Here is a 19405-nt window from a genome sequence, read left to right on the forward strand (position 1 = left end):
AAGTGTTAGTTTTATGTTACAATTTCTTGATTTAGTTACTTTTAATTTCTTATTACTATTCATATACATAACAAACTTGTATCATGTCTAATGTACATATATATATATATATATATGATCCAACTCGCAACGTTAAATGTTTGTTTTTGAACTTATGTTGTTATAAGCGAAGTGTACATACATGCATATTCATCATTAGATTCATGTTTCGAGATTACCGGCATTGGCGCCTCTATGTGCTCTTACATGAACAGTAATTATGAGAATAATGAATATACGCTTAAAGATTATAACGATATCTAGTACTATGTGTCTATGTCCATCAGATATCATGATATCCAAATGACTGAATGAGTGGTTAAATATGGGTTTCATAAGATGATCGTATATGTTTTCTCTCCCCTTCAACAGAGTCGGTTTTGTTTTTTTTGTCTACAAGATCAATTTAATTTTCGTGTATCTTCTATGATATCTCGTGTGGTTAATGTTAACTTATAGTGTAAGAACAAAATATTATAAGACCCACTAGATGTGGCCGAATAACTAGCATGGTAAGATAATTGTAAACAAGTTGTCACAATGTCCATATGAAATAGCTTTGAAATTTAAAGGACAATCAGAAATATGACATTCGAGGGTTTTAGGATAGCCGCATCCTTTCTAATTACGTGTAAAAATCATTAAACTGTGAATTATAATAAGCATTGAAAACGACAGTCAAAGATATACTTTAAAATCAATTTCTCTTTTATTTCAACAATTTCTTAATAAAATGTCACTTCTTTACATTTCTAATCTTTTAAAATCCACATAAAACACAAACTCAAATACGTACGTCTCACAACTCGGGAGTCACATATATTTCTTTTTAGTTAATCAATCAAAAGATTTAAAACTTTTTTAAAAAATTACCAAAGCAAGATAGATTGAACAGTCTCTACTCTCTACCTAGTGTCCTTGGAGTTAGTATCCGGGTATAAAGTACTTCAATCAGACATATGCTGCAACGATCGAAATTATTAATGTACTTTTATCCACCAAACTTTTATGGGAAAAAGGGTAAGGATTAGTAAGGAAATGGAAGAGAGGTCACATGTTGTCACAAGAATAACATAAGAACAAAACTTGCTTTGAAGCAGTGCCATAACAAGATTTTTCCTGTTTTTTTTTTCTTGAGGTTCAAATTCTCTCCAGCACACCTTTCTTTAGATAAGAAAAATTCTCTACACTTCAGTTTTCTATAAAGATTTTTTTTTGTCAACCGACTTTTCTTATGAAAAAATAACTTGGATTTTAAGTTCTTTTTTCTTAATCAAGTTCTCCCATCTGATAATGATGCACTTGATGTAACAAAAGTTTTTTTTAATGAATAAATTTTACATTCATTAAAAAAAATCAAATTATATATAGATTCAATTTTCTTTCTACTAATAAGTATGCATATGAACCATATTGAACTGAAATGATTCCAATTGCAAATTACGTCTCTGGTTAGTAGAATTCAAAAATTGGTTTTCGTTGTCTACTAGCATTATCAATTGAAAATATATAATGGATCAGTGTATGATAAATGTTAAGCATATATATATATGTATAGATAAATAATGAATATTTTCAGTTAAAGAGAAAAAAAGATAGTGGATATTATTTATTTTATTTTTGTTCAAAAGATAGTGGATATTATTTAATTATAGAAATTAGTACAGTAATTTGTAGATAAAAGGTCTAATAAAATCAAAAAATAAATATGCCTTATTAAATAAATTAGTATAATGATATTGTTATTTGGTTTAAATTTATAGTAAATTATAAGCTAATGAATGAAAAAATTGAGTTAATGTATTTTGTATTATTTTTTTTCATGTTTTGGCAGTAGATATTTTCATGGCATATATATTTAATCTTAGTCAATATGTCAATTTTTTTTTTCATCTGGATATTTATAGCCCCACTACTACAAGAAGTAAGGAGGAAACCAAGCAAGTATGAGAATACCAATTATATAATAATGAAATTTGTAACTTTTTTTTGTCATTTTACCTTTGTTTCAAGACTCACTGCCAATAGACGAATTCTTTAAGGACAAACTGTATAAGTAAAACAGTGACATCAGATTTATATGAAGTAGTATTAAATAAACTCGAACAAAAACTTGTCAATGGATTAAAAAGTAGCAACTTCTAATGTTTTGTTTATAAGTAGTAGATATGAAAGTTACTTTTCTATATTGGATTTGTTTTGTCAAATACATGTAGTCACAAACTCACAATGTTTGAATTGCTCAAGCTCCAATTGCTATATTCTTAGACTTACTTTTCTATGAGGTTTCTTGATGCAATTAAAAGACCATTTCTCAAAAAAAAAAAAAAAAAAATTATATGTAGCTAAATAGAAATAAAAACTAGTAATATCTAACCAGGAGTCATTGAACGTAATGAGGTAAACGTAGGTTTAGCTTTAGCCACAAATTACTTCAAATGATACCAAAAAGGTTCCAATCATTTTTTCTCTCGCACATACACAATCCACTAGACTAGCCCACCATTTTCTCTCACTACACTTTTGTTTTAAATTAAATAATTACAAAATTATTATTTAAATACTGGTAGTATATTGTAAGTACGACAATATTGTAAGCCATGCATGCTCCTAGTAATAATAATAAAGCCAATTAGCAATATCTATTTAAATAACATTTGTATTATATTACGGCCGTTACTTTGCTATTGTTTGTTTTGCAGAAAACGTATAAAAAAAAGTAGTCAACCAGAACAAAAAAAAAAAAAAAAGTCATGTCTGTATATGTAGGTATATCCAAAAAAAATTTCTGGCACAAATTATAGATTTATGCTAATACTTTTCCCCAAATATGCTTAATTAGTAAATTAGAAAACAAAAGCCTTAATTAGTAAAAAGGCAAATTACTAAAGTCGGTTTTGGAAGAACACGTGAAAACGTCTCTCCGACCAGAAGACCACAATCAGTTAACAGAGAAACAGCCACGTCATCTATGAAATCTAGTAGAGCCAATGATTAAATGCCACGTCGACGGATAAGGTGACATTTCCTCGTTTTCTCTTTAAGATCCCCAAAAGATTTTGCCAGGTTTGAATTGATAATGATGATGATGTGGTTTTTACATTTTCTTTAGGAAATAATAATCCAAAAGCAGAATCATATCTCTCTGCCATTGTTAACTTATTAGTCCCTAAACAGCCTGTACTAAACACTTGACGGCTTTACTTGGTTAATAAAAATTTACCATCATAACAAACCAGTAATAATAAAAACTTCAAAATTTCATTAAAAAAATATAGAGATGTTATTATAAATATCAATGAATTTTTCTGTCTAAAATTCCAATCAAACATAATGTCAAACCATATGTAATTTGATATATATCCTATTTAGCTTTAATTGTCTTTTTTTTTTTTCTTGTCAATCATTTAACTTTACTTGTACATAAGTTAAAAGAGCTCAAAATAAATATTTGCAAATGGTGAAACTCAGCTATTGGTATCAACTATCAAGTAAGAAGATAAATCCTGAACTTCAACCTACATAACACTACCACATGATTGTTAAGCCACTTAATGTATTTAAATTTTGAGTAAATGACTAACTGTTTTTTAATGTGGCAAGAAATAATTTTTTATGAATTAACAAACAAAAGATTTATCTCTATTTAGATTATGATTGATCACAAACATGTTATTTATCACTATGTTAATGATCTGATATTTCAGAAACTTTTTATGTAATGTAACGAAAATGATAATTTGATCAATTAAACTATAAAATAATGACTTCTATTAATGTTCGATCGTCGTCACATATCAATCACTAGATTGATAAACCAATTAATTTTAATTTTTTGGGGGTAAATGTTATTTATTATGATAAAAAGGATAATTTGATGAGTTAATTCGCACAATGTTTCTCTCCATTCGAATTTGATTGAGCCATGTGGTTTCACCAAAAAAAAATGTTTGTCTCAATTCGAATTATGAGTGATCGCCGCCATATTACTTACCATTAGATTATGATCCGATTAATAGATATAAATTTTGAGTAAATGCTATTTAATATGATAAGAAAGTTTAATTTTGTTAATTTTATTCTGAAATATATTGTCTTCACTTGAAATTGAATTATGACTGATCGCCGCCATATTATCTACATTTACATTTAAATTGGTGAGCTTACTAATGTTTATTTATTTTAAATTTATACTATTTAATACGACAAAAATATTATTAAATCAATACACGACAAATTACCTTCATACAAACTATGATTGATCGCCGCCATATTACCTATGTGTATATTTAGATCGATGAGCTGATTCATGTGTTGTTAATTTTGAATAAATATTATTTAAGATGACAAAACATTAATAAATCCATACACGACAAATTATCTTTATTCAAATTATGACTGATCGCCGCCATATTACCTATGTTTATATTTAGATCGATGAGCTGATTAATATTTGTTGATTTTGAATAAATATTATTTAATACGACAAAAATATTAATAAATTAAGAAACGACAAATTATCTTTATCCAAGTTATAATTGATAGAGGCCATATTATCTTTGTTTATATTTAGATCGATGAGCTGATTAATATTTGTTGATTTTGGTTGGTTACTATTTAATACGACAAAACATTAACTAATCAATACATGACAAATTATCTTTCATTCAAATTATGATCGATCGCTGCCACGATCTTGTCTTTAATTTTTGGTTCAACAATCGATTCTAATACTTATATATATATATATATATATTGCCTTTTTATTTTTCAAATTATTTTTTAATAGCCCTCAAACATTATTTGTCAAGTGATAATTTGCCTTCAAAATTTCTAATTATTTGGAAGTAGCTCTTAAAACATTATTTATTAAGTGTTTGTTTTTTCTTGTGGTTAAATAAGTTCAACAGTATAACAAAAATAAAAAAAGAGAGTGAGATAATGTTTTTACCGTTTTACTTTGATTTAAACACCAGTCATTTAAGATAATATACAGCTTATCCAAGCGTTTCCAACACTAATTTTCCATATAAACCTTTGAACCTATAAAGGGAAAAAATCCACACACAAAAAAAAAAAAATCTTAATTCGTGGGAGTGACCATATCCATAAGAATTAAGAAAATATCGTTTCAGTGTTTTCACAAAGTAATTTTTATAATTAAGTCAAAAGTGAAAAAAATCCACAAGTGGACCCACACTTTCCAGAACTGGCGAGATTACGAGCTATCTTCTTGTCCGCTCCCTCCCTTCACTCATTCGTCTTCTTCTTCCCACCACACTCTCTCTCTCTCTCTGTTTCTCCAAACCTTCTCGGTTGAACCGGAACCCAAACCACAAACGCTCCTCCTCTTCTTTGTTTTCTCCAAAAAAAGTTAACCTTTCACTTAAAACCCTACTCCTTCTCCTCCCTCTCTTATATATCTCGTGACTCTTTCTTTCTCCTCCAATCTCTCTCTCTCTCTTCCTATTCCATAAACCAATTAGCTTCTCTCTGTAAAACTTCACCCGTTGGCCAATTCTCCTTTTGGTTTTCATTCAAAACAAAAAAAATCTCAGATGCCAAATGGGTTTTGATTTTTTCTAGTATTTTTTTCTTTCGTAGCGATGATGATGAACATTATTTGTAAGAAAGAATCTTCCTCTTTCTCTAAAGATTAAACCTTTTTTTTTCCTTCAGTTTTGTATCTTCTCAGAGGGTTTTAAGACCATCATTAGTGGAGTAACCCACCATGGTTACTCTTACATTAATTAATTATATAAATAATCATAAATTAAGTTAAGTAACTCTAAGAGAACCTAAGTAAAATTATCCTATTACTAGAGAACTACAAAGAGGTTACTCAAACATTTAAATAATAATTTTTTAATTTTGATTTATTAATTATCAAACTTTAATTATCTAAAATGATAAAACAATTATTTAAATTTTTTATATTACATAAAATAGAAAACAATATTTTACAAACTTAAACATATTTTACAAAATACGGAATAGTAAACATATTTTATAAAATTCAAAATATTATACATATTAAACATAGTTTGGAGTAAGATTTATTGTGCGGTTGCACCAAATTTTTGCCAGATATGCTCAATCAAGTCTTTTTGCAAAAGATCATGCATTTGTGTATCATGAACATCATTTCGAATGCCCATCATATTATGTAGATTTGTTGGGATATCTGTAGAATATGATAAATCGACATGAGAACTTCCGCTTCCTTCTCCGTGATGGAATTCCGCTGGATCGTAGAAATTGTAGTCATGTCGTTCGTCTTCCACTATCATGTTATGCAGGATGATAGATGCTCTCATTATTTTCCCTATTTTCCCTTTATCCCAAAAAAGTGCGGGATTCTTCACGATTGCAAATCGAGCTTGCAAGACTCCAAATGCACGCTCTACATCTTTACGACATCCTTCTTGCCATTGATCAAAGAGTTTTGCTTTTCGACCACGTGGAAGTGTAATGGATTGGATGAAAGTTGCCCATTTGGGATAGATACCATCCGTTAGGTAGTACGCCATTTTGTATTGCCGTCCATTGACAACGTATCTAACTCTCGGAGCTCGGCCCTCTAGGATATCATCAAACACAGGGGAGCGGTCCAAGACGTTGATATCATTTAACGAACCAGGTGGTCCAAAAAATGCGTGCCAAATCCATAAATCTTGTGATGCCACAGCTTCTAGTACGATTGACGGTTTACCAGATCCACGTGTATATTGTCCTTTCCATGCAGTGGGACAATTCTTCCACTCCCAATGCATACAATCTATGCTCCCTATCATTCCGGGGAAACCGCGATGTTCTCCAATATTCAGTAATCGTTGGAGGTCTTCCGGTGTAGGTCTTCTCAGATACTCGTCGCCAAACAAATTTATAACTCCCTCAACAAAATGTAGAAGGCATTTGTGGGAGGTTGTTTCAGCGAGTCGTAAATATTCATCCACCGCATCTGCCGTATATCCGTAAGCCATCAAACGAATAGCTGCCGTACATTTCTGAAGTGCAGAAAGACCAAGCCTTCCAGTAGCATCTCGCCTTTGTCTGAAGTATGGGACTCCATTCTCAATAGCGGTAACAATACGAAGGAACAATGGTTTGTTCATTCTAAAGCGACGACGGAACATAGCGTTAGTGTAAGTTGGATTATCACTAAAATAATCATTCCACAACCGAGTGTGGCCTTCTTCACGGTCTCTCTCAATGTGCACTCTTCGGATTATTGGAGCTGGTGGTACATATGGGTGAGTGTAGTTGTATTGGATCATCTCCACTATACTATCAACTTCCTCTTCTACAATATCATCAACTTCTTGATCGGAACTCCAATTAGACATTTTTTTGCAATTTGGATATAGTAGAAGGCTTATGGGAAGTGTGATTTATTTTGTATAGGAAAAGGGTTTAGGTTACAAGGTATATTTGGTTGAGTAGTAGAAGTGAAAAGGTTGAGCAAAGGAAATTTTATTTGGTTGAGTAGTAGAAGTGAAGATAGGATGAAAGAGAAGAGAATAATCGGAAGAGAATAATCAGAAAGCATTGATGTAAAACGATGAAAGAGTAGGAGAAGTGAATATATAGTCTTAACAGCAAACACAAAGTACCAAGTGGGCAATACAACCCTTACAAAAGACAAAACAACACAAACAAATCTGTGACTGTCCTTGCAAGACACAAGACAACCAAAACAAAACAGAAGACAACAACTCACAACCCGTGTTACAAAACACCCCTCCACGGGTTACAAAAGAGTTAACAACTCACAGACCCGTGACAACAAGACAACAAGACAACAACTCACAGACCCGTGACAACAAGACAACAAGACAACAACTAAAAACAACACCCCTCCACGGGTGTAAACACAACACATCTATGTCTTTGACAACACATGTTTCCCTTCTCGTATCACCTTAATTTGTTGTCGCAAAACCTGAAACAAAAGAACAAAAAACAAAACAAGTGTTAAACAAACAACATATAGCATAAGTTTAATGAAAACAAGAGTTAAACACAAAAGAGGATAGTTACACACAAAAGAGTTAAACCCAAACCTAAGTGTTTGTCAACATTTGGTCAACGAGTTTGTCCCTAAGAAGTTGTTCGGCACTTGTTAGTTCAGTCTTGTTAAGGAGGCTGTCTAGCAGTCTCATTTTGCCGTGTCTCTCTTTAGCCGCTTGTTCTTGTTCTTTCATTGCAATGATCTTGTCTAGCTTACCAACAGAACCATCCTCTACATCAATAGTCACAGCCGGTTTCTTCCCTTTTTTCTTAGAAGCTTTAACCCCCGGAGGCCTCATCTCAGCTCCATCATTGCACTCTCCGGGTGAGGATGCTCCTGCTCCATCTGAAGCGAGTTTAGTCCGCTTATGGCTACACTCCTCCGTGATCCATTTCTGATCATGCTTCAGTTCCCTCCAGCAATGTCCTAGCAGAAATGGCTTGCCCTTGTCGTTCTTGTAAAGCTCATACGCCATGCTCAATACATCATCTTCTGATTCTCCACTCTTTCTTCTTGAACTCGCTTGTGCGTAACAGCCCACAAACTTATTGACTCCATGGTTTATCTTGCTCCACCTAGCCTTACATTGTGTAGGCCCTCTTGCATTTGAAACAGATGACCCATAGTTAGCTTTGTAGTAGGCAGCAACCCTCTTCCAGAAACTTTGTAGCCGCTGCTCATTACTTACAACTGGATCCTTGCTTGTGTTTAACCAAGCGCTTATGAGGTTAACATCCTCCTCTGCAGTCCACCGCTTTCTTATTCCCCTTCCTTCGTCTTCTTCATCCTCATCAACCTCAACCTCGATACAATCATCATCTTCAGATGCCGGCCTAAACTGAAACGGCTGAGAAGAGAATCTAGGCCCACAGTTGACAGGCTGAGAAGAGAGGGTTTGGGTAAAGTTGACAGGCTGAGAAGAGAGGGTTTGGGTAAAGTGGACAGGCTGAGAAGAGAATGTATTTGGAAGAATTGGATTATCTTGGGAGTTAGAGTCTTTTTGAGAATTCATAAGATCAACAAAATATGTATGTGGATTACGAATAAGGCTTCTAGGATCCATTGGTTGTTTTAGTGAAAGCTGATGTTAAAAGAAAAGGGTTTGTATAGAAAAAGTTAATGGTTTATGTTAGTGCTAACATGGAGGGTTTATATTGAGCTCAAGTGGTTTTGGGTTTTCAAATTTATGGTTGTAAATTAACTACAACAACCACAAATTTATTACATTAAAACAACCTACTCGACAAGTATCTCTCTAATCAAGTACTATTCGTATTTAAGAACTCCAACAAACAAAAAAGCAATCATCAATGTCCTGACTTGACTATTACCTAATCTAACACTAATTCATCCCAACACACAATCGCAAACAATAACTATCAACAACATATGAAAGCTGTCGTACCATACCTTTTCAAATAAGAGAATCCAAAACGCTGCAGTCCGCTTCATGAATAATCATTCCAAATGATCTCCATTTGACCTCGCACAAACATGTAAAAATAGTCAATATAAATCACATAAACAGAAACAAAAACATTGTACTCTTAACAAGAACAACAGAATAATCTCATAATAAAAAGCAAACCTCTGGTGGTTTCGAGAGGAGCTTAAAGAGCCCCACGAAGTTTCACCTTTTGCAACCTCTCCATGTTTACACTCTTTGGCTGCTCTAATGGCAATCCAAGAGCCTGTGCACAAATCAGCTGAAACTAGAAAGAGAAAACATCATCAGAAGCAGGGTTAGTAGTATAACTTGGTAAATCTCAAAATTCATGTAAAAGAAGAAAGAGAGATGAACATAGTTAATCAGTTAACTTACATAAGCCACAATGATGGTCGTCGGTTTTTCAACTCCTAAGAGGAAAATAAAAAAGCCATATCAACAGTTATTTCACTATATCAAAAAAGAGAGTAAATATGGGAGAGATTAGGAAAACAAACAAAGAGAAGACTCCACTCTTTCTCAACCATCACCGAGAGATCTTAGTCCCAGAAACCACAAAAGGTCTTGCGCTTTGGCAAGTCATCATCTCCATTGATGCCTTTATCTGCTAGTCAAGAGACAAATCCTTGAGGCTGATGCAACAAAAAAGAAAAGAAAACATGCATACCAAAAGTTAGCTAGAGACAAGAGATAAGAAACAAAATAACAAGACATATATATAATAAGCAAGTCTAAGCTCATGGCTGCAAACTTACTTGTCCCTTCATATTGCTGCTAGTTGTGATCCATCCTTTGACAAAGCTTGCTGTTCGGGAGTAATTCCAAAAGAAGACCTGCAACAAAGAGAGAGAGAGTGAGACCCCCCCAAAAAAGAAAAGAAGTCGTTAAAATCAAACAGAGAGTGACAAGAATGAATAAAAACCCAAGAAGATCTTAGTGCCCTCCTCCTCAATCAAACCATCAGGGAGAGATCTTAGTATCCTCCTCAATCGCCGATCGATCAATACTACAGTTATCCTCCGCAATCAATCAATCTGGATTTACAAAAAAATATAATAATAGAAATATGAGTAAATATAAGGAATTCGAGTGAATGAAAAAAAAACCCTATGTAATAGAAATCAATTTAGAGATCAAACCCTAGAAGAAGTTGAGATTTCAGAGACGAAAGCCATGCTTCCAAAAAGCACCTGCGAGAGACAGAAGGAGAAGAAGAAGAAGAAGAAACAAGTTAGTAAAAAAAAAAACAGAGGAAGCAACACGATAAATCAATCACCGAAAGATCAAAGCCAAATCCTAGAAGAGGAACTCACCTAGAGGCCGTGTGAGCGACAATCAGATTAAACTTGCTTTAAAAAACCTGCAACAAGAGACGACGAAGAAACAAAACAAAAAAATCAGAGACGCGACGCGTTAAGAAAAAGAATAACAGAGCGATGCAATTGGATTGAGAGAGAGAGAGAACAAACCCTAGAAGGATAGGAACGAAACCCTTAAGAATGAAGAAGATCACTTGGGCAGACTGCTTAATCCAATTGATAACTCGATTCTTCTCTCTTTCTTCTTTTCCCGATTACATATGAATCGCCATTTCTTTCGCCGGAGTTCTCGAGAGAGAAGAGAGAGAGACTTTGGGGAAGAAAAGAAAAGAAAATGAGTAAAAAATAAAAAAAAAACGCTTTTATATTTAACAAACACCCATTCACAAGTCGCCACGTAGCGTTCTTCAAGTGTTGCTCAAACTCCTTCCCAGGGTATCGATTCTTCGATAATGGACCCATTTTTGGGTTGTTTAATATTATTTTGGGGCCCAAATAGTGGAGTAACTTTGTGAGTACTCCCCACTAATCATGCTCTAAGGGTTTATTAGTATAATCTTAAAACTAAACACAATTTTCCTAACCAAAAGCTTAATCTCATCACTCTCTCTCCCTCACTCACAAACAGTAAAAGTTCTTACAATCCCCTAAAGTTTTGTGTCTTTTTTTTTCTTAAAACTCATAAACTCCGACAATTTCGTGATTTGTTTTCTGTTTTTCGCCGGGAAAAAGAAAAAAAAAATGACGGCTTGTATAAGCAGTGGCGGAGGAGGAGCAGCAGCATACAGTTTCGAGTTAGAAAAAGTGAAGTCACCACCATCAAGCTCAACAACAACAACAACGAGAGCTACTTCACCATCATCAACAATCTCGGAATCATCAAACTCACCACTCGCAATCTCAACTAGGAAGCCAAGAACACAGAGGAAAAGACCAAACCAGACATACAACGAAGCAGCTGCTCTTCTCTCCTCTGCTTACCCAAACATCTTCTCCTCAAACTTGTCGACTTCTAAGCAAAAGACTTCCTCAAACTCTCATCACTTCTACGGGACAAATGTCAAATCACCACTCCTCAGTGACACCGACGACTCCTCTGATTTGCTTCTCCCTTACGAATCAATCGAAGAACCTGATTTCCTGTTCCATCACCACCCGACGATTCAATCCAAGTCGGAGTTTTTCTCCTCCGAGCTCAAAGAAGTCAACTCCGGCGGTGGGAGTTACGTTAATCAGATCGAAAAGCTCGATTTTTCCGACGAGTTCGATGCTGAATCGATCCTCGACGAAGAAGTCGAGGAAGGGATCGATAGTATAATGGGGACTGTGGTGGAATCGAATTCTAATTTGGGGATTTACGAATCTACGGTCCCGGCGATCAACCGTGGTGGAAGAAGCTCTAATCGAATCGGCAAATTAGAACAACAGCTGATGATAATCAATTCATGGAACCGAAGCTCATCTAACAACGGATTCAAACTACCATTAGGTCTTGGCTTAAAAGGAGCTCTCAGAGAGAACAATGACCCAAACTTGTATAAATTTCACACCGTCGATTTCGAACAGATCTCGCCGCGGATTCAAACTGAAACCGCGATCGCAGTCGCAACCGCCGTCGCTGACGATGAGAAAAAGCCGATGGGAGGAGGAGGAGAGAAGAGCAAGAAGACGACGACGAAGAAGAAGAAGAAGATGACGGCGTTGGTAACGGAGTCGAAGAGCTCGTCGGCGGAGGAGACTATTACTAGTACTGCGGAGGAGACGACGAGGAGTTGTGAGAAGAGAACAACGACAGGTCCGTTGTTGAAGCTTGATTACGACGGCGTTTTGGAAGCTTGGTCTGATAAAACGTCGCCGTTTCCTGATGACATCCTTGGAACGGAAGCTGCTACTGGTATCGACGTCAATGTATGTACACTCTGTTCTATAACTCTTCTTTAGTTTAATCACGCCGTTAAATTTCGATATTTCTATGTTTTATTTTTATTTTTTAATAATTAGTTTTGTCTGATACTATTAATTTAAATTATTACGTAACTTATATTTTTGAGATTCTGTTTTGGACTAGTTATATTCTGCCACGTGGCTCTATAGTCGTGTGTTCTGTGCAATTAAGCTATATCAGTAGTTTTTGAAGTAGTAGTAGTAGTATCTGACAAGAATTTATTAATTTTTTTTGTGGAAAGTTCTTAAACTTTTTTCTTGTAACGTTTTTTTTTATAAACCCTTTGACTTTGGTACATGGTCTTTTACTCTTTTTTTTATTTTTCCTAACTTTTATTTTTTTTCTGATTTCAATCAATTAACTAAATTTTAAAAAGCTGCTTTTTATTTGTCCAAGGAGAACTTTATAGACCTGTGCACGTGAATTTTCACGTATAGGATAAATTAAAGAGGTTCGAAAATTTTATTTTCTATATATCCACTTCGTAGAATTTTACTCTTTTTAGCATAAAAGTAAACAACAATGCTAACATGGGATTCATTCCCACTTTAGCCGTATCTATTTTAATAGAACAGTGCCTACACAGGTTAATTTACAAGGTTAATCAGACTATATGATTGATGATGATGACATTGATTGGGATTTTTTTTTTGTTACTGTTGATGTTGGAAGTGAACTGATGTGGTGTCTTTTGGGGCAGGCTAGATTAGCTCAAATTGATCTGTTCGGAGATAGTGGGATGCGAGAAGCAAGTGTTTTGAGGTACAAAGAGAAGCGTCGAACTCGTCTGTTTTCGAAGAAGATCCGATACCAAGTTCGCAAACTCAATGCTGATCAACGTCCTCGAATGAAGGTATCTCAACCATCTTAATTCGTGGTTAAAAAAACATGTAGGTTTTTTTTTTTACCATCCATTCGTATTTTTGTTTTAATTGTTCCTAAACTGGTTTTTGAAGATTACTTTAAAGTTCTAGTGTAGATGGAGTTATGATTTTTTTTTCTTTTTGAATAAAGATAAAATAAAGTTTTCTATTGGGTATCTTTCATGAACCAAATCGAACAAGTAAAGGGAAAGTGTTTCCCTGGGAAACTACTAATTTGATTAAAACTGTTTAATATGAAAACTGTCATCTAAAGGGAAGAAAAGGTTAATTGTGTACACTTCTAATGACAACAAACCAAGTAATAACGTTACATTGGGGTCAAGGGATATATCATATACACATTGGATTTTGATTAAGACAAGAACCTAATAATATTAATGTTTCACTTCTTTTTGTGGTTGGTGATGGGATGGGAACAGGGACGATTTGTGAGAAGGCCCAATGAGAGCACTCCAAGTGGACAAAGATAACAAGGATAAATGAGCCTAAAGATTCAGAGTCCTTTTATCTATCTTTTCTCTTTTTCCAATGTTTATTCCTTTTTAGTTTTTGTATTAAAAAATTTTGCACCCTCCTTTTTTTGGTCTTAATTTTATGGTCCCTTTGGTTTATAATTTAGGTTTTTAGTACTTAAATAAGGATGTATATGAGGGAAGTTTGCTGTAGAGAGTGGGGGATCAAAACAAATAAAAAAGCTTTTTGATATTAATAAAAACATAAATATCAAGGTTTTAATGACTGACTCATGAAGCAATGAATGTGGGAGAGGCTCAACAACAAAAAAAAGTTTCAGAGACAAGACATGGACTTTTTCACCAATCCCAATGGCTCAAACTATGCAAGCAGGGCCTTGTCCACCTGCTTGTTTCACTGCCCATTGCTTGTTTGAGTCATCAAAACCGGTGACAAATCATTCATACGTCCCAAAGATCTGTCGTTTCTCTTCTTTAACAATGAAAACATTATAATGAGAAAAACACATACTTCCCCTTTTCAAAGAGAAAAGCAGGAGATTGCAGAGAGTTGCAAATTTAGAACGCTCATCACAAGGAATGTGTAAAGCTCATTGATCGTATACATAATACTAAGAAGATATCGTTTGTTATATATATATGCATGAAACAAGAGAAGACATAAAATCAAACCAAATGATCCAATCAATTCAAGGGTAAATATTTTCAGCCCAATGTCCTTGTTGAGACACCTAGTTGCATTCCAACACGAACTAGTGTCTCTAAGGACCGACCACTGTTAACCAAGAGATCCTCATCGATCCGGATCGAGTCCTGCAAAATGTGTTAATTAAGTGAAAAAAATAAGGTTGATGCAGATTGAAAAAGAAAAATCCAGTGAATGCAATAAAAGCATAAAATTGTTTTTAAGCACTTAAACACTAACCTTTTCGAAGACGCATATAACAGTGCTTCCACCAAAAGAGAAATAACCAAGCTGCAAGTTAAGATGAGGTTAGAAATTTTTTATTGAAGTGTTTCTTGAGAAAAGTGAAACTTGCTTACTTCGTCCCCTTTCTTCACACGCTCTCCTTCCTTTCTAACAAAATTGATGCTACCAACCATTGTTGCACCGATTGCTACAAAAGCTACCTGTTACATTATATTGATGTGATGTTGTCATATATATTATTATTCTGGTTTCTCCTTTCTGGAATCTAAGCCACATATCAAGAAAGCAAGATTGTGAGTATTATACTGGTTACGAACCTTTCCAAACTCCGCTGTTGATATAATGGCAACAGTCCGTTTATTTTCAGTGAAAACATTACAGTATTTGCTATTGACTGCAATCGGATTAACCTACAAGGCGGTATAAAAAAAATCAAAAGTGAGAGTCATAAGATCATAAGAAAGCATGATGGAGATGAGAAGAAATAACTTGGACTAAGTAAAGGCAGAGACAGATGCATAACCACATACCGTATATAAGCTTCCAGAAAGATCCACAAACTTTTCAATGATTCCTGAGACAGGGACATGAAACCTATGATAATCCTGTAACATTGTCAAGAAATGCTTCAGTCAACTCTGTAATGTTTTTAGCCTATGAGTCTGTGTTTCAGTTGGAAAATATCCAGTCTCGCCGCACCTGTGGTGCTAGTCGGAATATCACCAAAGATCCATCAAGAAAGGCATTTGGATGCACACTCTTCCCAAGGAGGCCTCTAATTGAAAACTTCCGGCCCTATCAATGCAGAATCAATACATACAGAAATATTAGAATGTGTTGCAACTTATATCAGCTAATTCATTTGTTTAGAGAGTCTCTAATCCTGCATAATAATTATACCTTGATCCAGAATCGGGTGCTATCTTCGACCGACTGAAATGCCATTAATCGACAATCAGCAGCACATACAGCAACATCATTGCGGTTCAAGCAAGCAATTGGTCTTGCACCAGGTTTCAGTTCCCGGATGAAGAATTCATTGAACGTCTGCAAGTACAAAACTCATCATTCTTTTTATACTTAGTCATTTGCTATTATGGCTTTCTTGGGAAACTCATACTGTGAGTCTAAGAACTAGACACATTTGGATTTAGTGTTATAGCTATAAATCAGATTTTCTTACATACCTTAAAGTGCTGCAGAGGATACTTTACTTCAGCCATGTTTATTTGATCCTGCAACAGACAAAAAAAACTTAATTCCAAGTTCATCAACAAAGCAACACATTATAGCTTAGTAAATAGTAACTTTTCATGCCTTAAAGAACTCGAGAAAGCTTCGTATTTTTTGGGCAGATTCAGCTGAGTTCATTTTCTTCCCCTGCTTCTCAGAAAGTCTCTGCAGAATCTCCTTTGCCCCTGGGTCAAGAAGATCAATCAAGCATTCAATAATTGTATTATTTTGTTATACTGCATCATGGCGAGAACGTGGAGCTTTTAGGCACAACAAAACTGTGTACTGACAAGACAATAGCTAATCATATAGGTCAGAATGGTCATGTGCATTTAAGAGGTAAGAGTGCAAAATAGTTTACCTTGATCCATAAGTCGAAGTCCAATTTTAGACTGGTATATAGCTCTCATGGACAGAACAATCTTTGAGTCAATCAACTCTTCCACAAGTCTCTTACTCTTCCTGTCAATCACCTAAAGCAAGAAGCAAAACACGTTAGTAAAGTGAAAACATTTGTTCTTCGTCAGAGATAAGAAAAACAAAAATTCATGAGTAACAAAAGAAGGATACCACAATATGTGAAGCACTTGAACCAGTATTCAAACCAACGTCATAAGTTGATAAGTGTGTCCATTCACTTAGTTTGAACATCCATCTGAACAAAACGTTGAAAACATGATGTGTCAATAAGGGAAGACTATAAATTGTTTTTAAAGATGTCTGGTTAATGAGGTTTAAAGAAAGAGACTTCTCACCCATATGAAGCTTGTCTATCAGTCAAGAACCCTCCGGTCATCACTTGATTACCCGTTCCTTCATCAAAACAAAGAGTCATATGAATCATCGCGTTGAGCTTGTCAGAGAGTTGAGCCTCACCACACACGGGGCAGTTATTTATAATTGGCTCCCTGCATTAGAGAATTCAATTTTAATAGTACTCCAGGAGGTGTATACATTGATTTGTTGTGAAAATAATTAATTACTTTTCTTGTTGAAGAGCAAGAAGCGCAGCCAACTCGTCAATGGTCACAACACCGTCACCATTCAGATCAGCAGCTCTGAACAAGTCCTCTTTCTGGTAAATAAGTCAGTGAAAACATCAAGTCCACCTTCAGCAGAAATGCAGCAATCTAGCATCTCGATCTGCTGAGCGGCATAGTTTTATTACACTTGAAACTTTCAAACACACTAAATTGTGCTAAAAGAGACAAAAAAAAAAAATACTTTCATGCACCTACTAATGGCATAGGTGTGACAAAGATGCTTTAAAGTCTAACCTTTTTAGCAGCTACTAAATTTCCAAAAGCCTTTATTAAATCAGAGAACTCTGAAAACGAGAGTTGTCCATCTTCATTGTAGTCCTGCACATTTTCAAACAACTCCAACTATTAAAACTGTTTATTTCTGATACTCTAAAAAATGTTGTTTAAGAGAAGCAAGAAACATTGAAGTGTGCCATAGAAAGAACATACCACTATGGACAAGATACGTTTTGCAAACCGCTTCTCGGTTTCAACAGGATCCTGCAAAGATTTAAGCAACCAAAACATCAGACACCATTGCTCTTTCATTTTCTCAAAGTTTTTTTTTTCACTAGTAGTATATACCTCAATAGCGCAAGAAAGGGAAATGGTGCCAACAACTTTGGATGATGTTGGATCTAACAAGTCAAATGACTTAGAAGCCGACTCAGGTTCCTGTATCATGCCAAAGAATGCGAAATTTCTCATCTATGCTATATCATTCATGGCCTTGTAACATTTTACTACAATATCAAGCTACAAATTTAATAGCTGACCTGAACTACAAAATCGAATATATCAAGCTCACAATAACCGACGATTTTGTTCCTCGAGAGCTTATTGGTCTGCACCAAGAAAGGATGATCCTTTAATATCAAAGAGGCAAATATCATGAGTAAACTCAAAAAATCTGGATAATAGAGAAACCTCAAATACTGAAATCCTAACGAGACTTGGTCCATTTTTCTCCAAGAGAAGCTTCTTTTCCTATATACAGAGAGAAAACAACAAACCGTATTTTAGATTAGACGACAGAAGTGTAGAAACAGAACCAAAAGTAATATAAAAGACATGGTTCAGAACGACTTACAGAGTTCCAAATTGGCTTCTCTGTACTGCAAATTAAACAAAAGACAGAACATTATTTATCAGTACTCCTTGGAACTTTTACGAGGAAGATTTACAATAAAAAAAATGAAAGCTAAGCAGAGACTTACGTATCTGAGATCTCAGTTCTAAAAGTCTGTTCACCAAACGAAACACAAGCGAGCCACTTGTCCTTAAACTTCATATCCGCCTGGAGAGAAACAAAAACTACACTTTTCACATCACTAAAAACGTAAAACGTAAAAATAAAATTAAAAAAAAAAACCCTAAGATGAACGAACGAACGAAATCGTATTTCATACGCCAATGAGAGTGAGAAGGGCAATGCCGGAGAAATCCTCGGCGGTTACAGCTTTTTGATTAACCACTCCGGCAGAGTTTCGAGAACAACGACTACGTAAATGACGACGGTGAGTGCGAAACTTTTGAAGCTTCTGTATTAGCCTTGACCTTCGCGATCCTTTAGCCTCCCTTGAGTTTCCGTTTCCCATAATACCTCTCTGTTTTTTCTTTCCTAACGCACCTGGGAAGATTGATTAACGGATCGAAGAGAGAGAGAGAGAGAGAGAGAGAGAGAGATATGTTACAAAATGTTACAAAATGTGACCGTCTCTTATATTTATTTATATGCCATACTCTGTTTTTATTATTATTCGGCTCTGTTTTTTTTTTGGGTTGGTTCAAAGATTCGGCTGTGGTTATATAAAAATAAAAATTATAAAGATAGGAATACAAATCGGAATGTTTTTCAGTGGTCATATCTTCCACCTTCTACGCTACAGAACGTTTTTGCAATTTTCTATACTAAATGAGCATATAAACAAAAATCTTTGATGATTTTGTTTTCTATGTAAAGTTATTATAACTTATAAGCATATAAAGAGTTTTCAAGTGGTGCGTAGTGATCCAAAGGTTCATCCTAAAATTTGAAGGATCAAAATGTGACTGTTCTTTTTTTTTAGGAAAAAATAATAATAAAAAAATACATTACGAA

The 19405-nt window shown here is 34.6% G+C and overlaps 4 protein-coding genes across 6 annotated transcripts; 1 reads left to right on the plus strand and 3 right to left on the minus strand.

The window, feature by feature from the left end:
* LOC104763539 lies at nucleotides 5985-7405 on the minus strand. The gene has a single exon (XM_019240496.1). It carries the CDS (start codon nucleotides 7383-7385, stop codon nucleotides 6096-6098), a length of 1290 nt encoding a protein of 429 aa, XP_019096041.1. The 5' UTR covers nucleotides 7386-7405; the 3' UTR covers nucleotides 5985-6095.
* On the minus strand, nucleotides 7588-9234 carry LOC104761795 (glutathione S-transferase T3-like). The gene is made up of 2 exons (XM_010484920.1): nucleotides 8103-9234; nucleotides 7588-7981 (listed from the first exon to the last, which is right to left on the minus strand). Exon 1 carries the CDS (start codon nucleotides 9111-9113, stop codon nucleotides 8103-8105), a length of 1011 nt encoding a protein of 336 aa, XP_010483222.1. The 5' UTR covers nucleotides 9114-9234; the 3' UTR covers nucleotides 7588-7981.
* Nucleotides 11162-14380, plus strand: LOC104761794 (protein CHLOROPLAST IMPORT APPARATUS 2-like). Of its 3 annotated transcripts, none has more exons than XR_002036599.1 (3): nucleotides 11162-12724; nucleotides 13472-13614; nucleotides 14065-14380. XR_002036599.1 is itself a non-coding variant. In XM_010484918.2 (3 exons), the coding sequence occupies exons 1-3, from the start codon at nucleotides 11558-11560 to the stop codon at nucleotides 14113-14115; spliced, it is 1371 nt and encodes a 456-aa protein (XP_010483220.1). In that variant the 5' UTR covers nucleotides 11162-11557; the 3' UTR covers nucleotides 14116-14380. The 3 variants fall into 3 exon arrangements, 2 of the variants coding, with proteins under 2 accessions (XP_010483220.1, XP_010483221.1); XM_010484918.2 differs by having other exon boundaries at nucleotides 13462-13614; XM_010484919.2 differs by lacking the exon at nucleotides 14065-14380 and having other exon boundaries at nucleotides 13467-13601.
* LOC104761796 (phosphatidylserine decarboxylase proenzyme 2-like) lies at nucleotides 14728-18984 on the minus strand. The gene is made up of 21 exons (XM_010484921.2): nucleotides 18714-18984; nucleotides 18522-18601; nucleotides 18395-18419; nucleotides 18232-18291; nucleotides 18081-18149; nucleotides 17890-17979; nucleotides 17755-17805; nucleotides 17560-17643; nucleotides 17266-17357; nucleotides 17038-17190; nucleotides 16853-16937; nucleotides 16644-16755; nucleotides 16367-16467; nucleotides 16237-16284; nucleotides 15950-16096; nucleotides 15749-15844; nucleotides 15580-15654; nucleotides 15367-15459; nucleotides 15163-15249; nucleotides 15044-15094; nucleotides 14728-14931 (listed from the first exon to the last, which is right to left on the minus strand). The coding sequence occupies exons 1-21, from the start codon at nucleotides 18900-18902 to the stop codon at nucleotides 14824-14826; spliced, it is 1896 nt and encodes a 631-aa protein (XP_010483223.1). The 5' UTR covers nucleotides 18903-18984; the 3' UTR covers nucleotides 14728-14823.

This window comes from Camelina sativa, chromosome 18 (genome assembly GCF_000633955.1).
Source record: "Camelina sativa cultivar DH55 chromosome 18, Cs, whole genome shotgun sequence".
NCBI lineage: Eukaryota > Viridiplantae > Streptophyta > Magnoliopsida > Brassicales > Brassicaceae > Camelina > Camelina sativa.

Coding starts and splice junctions, on each gene's coding strand:
- LOC104763539 (XM_019240496.1), bottom strand. CDS start 7,385: ATGTCTAATTGGAGTTCCGATCAAGAAGTTGATGATATTGTAGAAGAG.
- LOC104761795 (XM_010484920.1), bottom strand. CDS start 9,113: ATGGATCCTAGAAGCCTTATTCGTAATCCACATACATATTTTGTTGAT.
- LOC104761794 (XM_010484918.2), top strand. CDS start 11,558: ATGACGGCTTGTATAAGCAGTGGCGGAGGAGGAGCAGCAGCATACAGT. Junction 12,725..13,461: donor CTACTGGTATCGACGTCAAT/GTATGTACACTC, acceptor CTTTTGGGGCAG/GCTAGATTAGCTCAAATTGA. Junction 13,615..14,064: donor ATCAACGTCCTCGAATGAAG/GTATCTCAACCA, acceptor GGATGGGAACAG/GGACGATTTGTGAGAAGGCC.
- LOC104761796 (XM_010484921.2), bottom strand. CDS start 18,902: ATGGGAAACGGAAACTCAAGGGAGGCTAAAGGATCGCGAAGGTCAAGG. Junction 17,358..17,559: donor ATTTAGTAGCTGCTAAAAAG/GTTAGACTTTAA, acceptor CTTATTTACCAG/AAAGAGGACTTGTTCAGAGC. Junction 15,845..15,949: donor GCACCCGATTCTGGATCAAG/GTATAATTATTA, acceptor CTGCATTGATAG/GGCCGGAAGTTTTCAATTAG.